At 50.6% G+C, this 5,056-nt stretch overlaps 1 protein-coding gene across 3 annotated transcripts in view; it reads left to right on the plus strand.

Moving 5' to 3' along the window:
• The window catches only part of NOL10 (nucleolar protein 10), a 90,840-nt gene extending 89,906 nt beyond the window's left edge, over positions 1 to 934 (plus strand). Inside the window, exon 21 of one of the 3 annotated variants that reach the window (XM_007456920.1) lies at positions 745 to 934. In XM_007456920.1, coding sequence (XP_007456982.1) covers positions 745 to 864 — 120 coding nt within the window. In that variant the 3' untranslated portion in view covers positions 865 to 934. The remainder of the gene's footprint in view (positions 1 to 744) is intronic. The other 2 variants (XM_007456921.1, XM_007456922.1) reach the window with 2 other exon arrangements.
• The last annotated feature ends 4,122 nt before the right edge of the window (positions 935 to 5,056 follow it).

The raw sequence follows: 5,056 nt of genomic DNA on the forward strand, positions 1-5,056 counted from the left end.
AAAAAAAAAAAAAAAAAAAAAAAAAACTATATAGCTCTTACTTCATTGCGGATTCTGCGTTGAAACTCCTCTCTTTTAAGAATTTCTGCTAAACATAGTGAAACTGTTTGGAGGAGGTCTGGCTCTCGCCTGAGTGTTGAGAATGGTGCCTTGCAAGCAGCCCGCCTAGAACCCACGCGCCCATTCCAGCCATGAACTTGTGACTGATGTGTCTGCCGAGCCTTTATCAGCATTTAATGATAGATCTCTGCCTTTCAAGGGGAGTTTGACTTTTTGGAAATAGCCAAAAACTCTTTGGAACCAGCTCTGGAGACTGAATGCTTAATCATGGGTGGGTTATTATACACTTTCAGGACACAGAAGTACTTTTGTGTCTTTAAGACAGTCTGAGTAAACTAATGAAGGTCTCTGGCTTGTAAACGAAAGACAGTTCTACATGAGAAGTGGACATCTTGAAAGCAATAGCGTCCTCTTAAAATTGGCTCTCCTGGGAGGGGCCGTGTTGTGTGGGGAGTTGGAAAGCCAGCCTCAGACCGTGTGGTTTAGAAACGTGTGTCAAGGCCGTTCTCTTACCCAGGGGTTTAGTGTTTCAGGTTTCACAGTGACCGTAAAGGTTGGCCCTCGTCCTGCTGTCCCTGCCGGAGCAGGGCAGTGATTGGTGGTTGTGCTGTTGGCGTTCTGATGGCCACAGAAAAGGGGTGTTGGCCTTCCCTTTCTCTCTCCTCATTTAATTTTCTCTTTTAGTCGGAACAGCAGAAGCAGCAGCAGGAGGCTGCGAAACTGCACCGACAAGAGAGGAAGACCCTCCGCCGTTCAGCCGGTCACCTGAAGTCCAGGCCCAGGAGAGGACGGCTGTTCCACTGAGTCTGGAACCGATCCCACGTGTGGTTTGGAGGAGCTTGCCTCCCCTACTTGACCATCGTTAGAGGGTGTTGTCTGCGCCGGGGACGCACGCTCCCGGAGCCCCGCGGAAACCCTCGCTGCGTCTGCAGGGGTCGACATCTGGCAGCCGGTCCCAGGCCTCTGGTCAGACTGTGGGGCTGCGCCCGCTGGCCATGCGGTGCCCCCAGGGCGCTTCTGTGCCTTGTGGCTCCCCGAGAACATTGTCCCTTTCCCCGGTTTTAATCAAGTAAACGAGGTGGTTGTTTTTGAATATTGTGAAACGTGCACCGTGACATGAGAGGTTCTCTTGTGCTGAAAACCAGGACTAACGGTCTTCCAGAAACTTCCTTGCACTGCCTGCCACCATCCATGGATCAACCACCCCGAGATGCCATTCCTGTCTTGCCTGACTTGTGAGCGTCGGTCGTGTTTATGTTTATAAGGATATGCTGGTAGCTGTGTTGCTTGTTTATGTGTTAGTTTGGGATTTTTTAAAACATTTTTAGGGGCTTCCCTGGTGGCGCAGTGGTAGAGAGTCTGCCTGCCGATGCAGGGGACACAGGTTCGTGCCCCAGTCCGGGAAGATCCCACATGCCGCGGAGCGGCTGGGCCCGTGAGCCATGGCCGCTGAGCTTGCGTGTCCGGAGCCTGTGCTCCGCAACGGGAGAGGCCACAGCAGTGAGAGGCCCGTGTACCTCAAAAAAAACAAACATATTTTTTTTACCAAGAGAATATAAAGTAATGGTAATAACAGTCTAAAACAAGAAGTGGAAGCTACTGGATATTCTTTTAACTTGGCATAAAATTAAATACAGATTTTTTTTTTTATTCTGTTTCTTAAGTGTAATTAGAGATACTGGCTGGAGAAAATGTTTATAAAAATAAATGCTTTCATTTGAACAGCTTCTTGGAGAGAGACCCATTCCTTGAGTTAATTTGAAAAATAACTTTGGTTTCCTTAGTTTTTTGTGTATGAATGTGATTTTGGAGATGCGTTTCTTTATGTACAACAGGGATAGTGACTCTTTGGATTGTAAATGATAGAATCTAACTTGAAATGCTGTGAACAAAGAGGCAAAGGCGTTAATTAACACAGCCAGGCTGTCGAGCCTTAACTGCCTCGGGACACCTGGATCCAGGCCTTCCACACTCAGGCCCGTCTGCCTTCCTTTCTTTTCTCCCTCCTGTTTCAACATTACTCCTGTTTCCTCAGGTCTCCCCTCTTCTCTTCCTACACCCCCACCCCGTTGTATCTCCGCTTCTGTGCAGACTGGCCTGCTCCCCCAGGCAGGGAACGGCGTGGGTCGCACTGTTACCTCTGTGGTCTGAGAGAGAGTACGTTTCCAGAAAAAAGGCGCGCGCGCGTTTGTGTGTGTGTGTGTGTGTGTGTGTGTGTGTGTGTGTGTGTGTGTGTGTGTGTGTACACACACGGTCACCAGAAAGAGACTCTGGTTACATGGCCAGCCAACCCAACTTGTGTTGTGATACCAGAGGGTCCCCCACCTGTTTGGTACTTTTCCTTTCTCAGCTCATCCCCTAAGCTATTCACGGGGCTTCAGCTCTCTGTGGCTCGCTTTTCTGTCTCCCACGCTGCTGTCTTCAGGAGCTGGGAGTTTGAGAAGAACTTAAAGAAGGACACTGCCAGCTGGAGTTTTTCCCCAGGGGTTGAGGGTTGTGCTCCAGACCTGTTTCCTGGGGTCAGGCTCTTCCGTACATACACCTGGCCTTCCCGGGCCCCCCTTTTCCTTCTTTGGGGTCCTCTGTGTGATGTGGGCAGCCAGTACACCATGTGCCAGATTCCAGAAGGAGCTAGGGCTCCTCTGACTCCGGAGCATTGCCAGGGCCAGGAGGATGGTGTGGACCTATTCTGGACGCTTGGGACGCTGGCAGCGGGGCCGGCCTGACCCAGGGTGGAGTCCCAGGCCTGTTGCTACCAGTTCCGTACCCACTGACCGTAACTTCTCTGAGTCTCGTTTCCTCCTGTAAGCGGGCCTGACACTTCATTTCGGTGAGGAGCGAATGCGGTGCATACGTGCACGAGCACCTCGCACGGGTTCAGGGGTGCTCAAAGAAGTGCTCACTCAGCAGCCACACCCCTCCCCTCTGCGCACGCGCCCCTCTGAACTCAACATATTCTTTTTTCTTTTTTTTTACTATTTTATTTATTTATTTATTTTTGGCAGCGTCAGGACTTAGTCGTGGCGTGCGGGCTTCTCTCTAGTTGTGGCATGTGGGCTCCAGAGTGCGTGGGCTCCATAGTTGTGGCACGTGGGCTTAGTTGCTCCGTGGCACGTGGGATCTTAGTTCCCTGGCCAGGGATTGAACCCGCGTCCCCTGCATTGGAAGGTGGATTCTTAACCACTGGACCACCAGGGAAGTCCCCCAACATATTCTTTAATATCAAGATTTTCCTAGAGCGAGGTGCCCCTCAGCTTTTGTTCTGGGGGATTCCTGAAAGGGCAGATGGAGGGCCTGAGCTGAAGCTGTGAGGGACATTCGAGAAAAACTTGCTGCATAGATAGAAAGCTGCAGAGCGCATCCTCCAGGCCCCGCTGTTCCCCTAGCGACCCCTTAAACAGGCCCACCTCTTCAGGGTGGCGATCCCTGAAGCACCTGCTACAATCCCCCCATTTCTTTGAAGTCTCTTCTGCTTTAAAAATGTTAAACACGAGTTTCGTGCTCCATAAATTCCCTGTGTTTCTGATAGCTTCCTCAGCAGCCCGATGATGTGGCCATGCTTCTCCAGGGCAGGGGGTTCCTGAGCCAGTAGGAGAGGCCCAGCCTAAAGCTGGGGGCGTGGGTCTTACCTCAGGACCACCCTGTGGTTACTGAGTCGTGACTTCTCTAAGCCTGCCTGTGCCAGATCCCCTTCGTTCTCTGACACCCCCGACCTGATGCCTAATATATATATATATATATATATATATATATATATATATATACACACACACATTTTTTTTTTTTTGATCCAACTATTAAAAGAAAGTTGCTTCCAGCAGCTGAGGCAGTGGTTACTTTTGGAGAGAGGGGAAAGTGGTTGAAGGGGGACATGCTGGGGCATCTGTAGCACCTGGTTGATTCCAGTCCTTAATCTGGGAGCTGAGCTACTCTCATGACTTGGACACTTTTCTGTGTCATGTTATACTTCAATTAAAGTCATAAGAAACAATTATTTCATCAAAGTCACATGTACCCATGATAACAAATTCCCAACTAATCCGTAACTACTAACAGTAGAAGGTATATCCTTTCAAATATTTTTCTGTTCTATGAACAACTGTGTACTATTACCATACCTACCATGATACCAGCGAATCGTGCTATTTGGGATGTTCCTCATACTATAACGTGCCGTTCAAGTGCCATTCATGGACGTCTTATTATGCCTGCAACTGAAATGATTAAAGTTCCTAAGACAGTTGTACGGGTTTCCACCTCATGAAAGACCTGCCTCACTTATCCTGCAGCTGCCATGAGAAGAATGGGCAGAAGCGCCGAGGCCCTTGGGTGACTTGGGCGGGCCTGGACGGGGCGGAGGCTGTGGTGGGACCTGATTTGTTTTGAAGGTGCGTTGGCAGGATTTGGGCTGGGCTTGCAGCATGGCATGAGGGGGAGAGGAGGCCGCGGCCCCAGTGCTGGGCCCCAGCCGAGCTGGTGTGGGACTGAGGGGGTGAGGACGGATTCCACTCGGACCAGATCCAATCAGGTCCCTTCTCCTCAGAACCCTGCAGGGGCTGCCCTCAGAGCAAACACCCAGATCCTCAGAGCCTCCGCGGCATGATGCGGTCCAGCCCCTCTGCGCCCCCTTCAGTTACTCCTCGTCACCATGTGATGCTGTTTCTGGGACACACAGAGTGTTCTCTTAAGCCAGGGCCTCCGCAGCTGCCATTTCCTCTGCCTGGAGTGCTCTCTCGTCGGCCCACGGCATGTCTCTCTCACCTTTCGGGTCACGACCACCCTGTGTAGAATTGTCCCACCCCTGCTCCCAGCACCGATACCCACCACAATGTGCTTTAAGAGAAGAAAAACAAACAAACAAACTTATTACCATGGAGAATTTCAAACACGAACCAAAGTGAAGAGCAGTTTGATGAGCTTCCGTGTACGCACTCATCATCCAGCTTCAGTAATTAACCACAGAAGCTCATCCTGTTACCTCTTTACTCCTGTCCAT

Source organism: Lipotes vexillifer, unplaced genomic scaffold, assembly GCF_000442215.2.
Source record: "Lipotes vexillifer unplaced genomic scaffold, Lipotes_vexillifer_v1.1 scaffold390, whole genome shotgun sequence".
Taxonomy (NCBI): domain Eukaryota; kingdom Metazoa; phylum Chordata; class Mammalia; order Artiodactyla; family Lipotidae; genus Lipotes; species Lipotes vexillifer.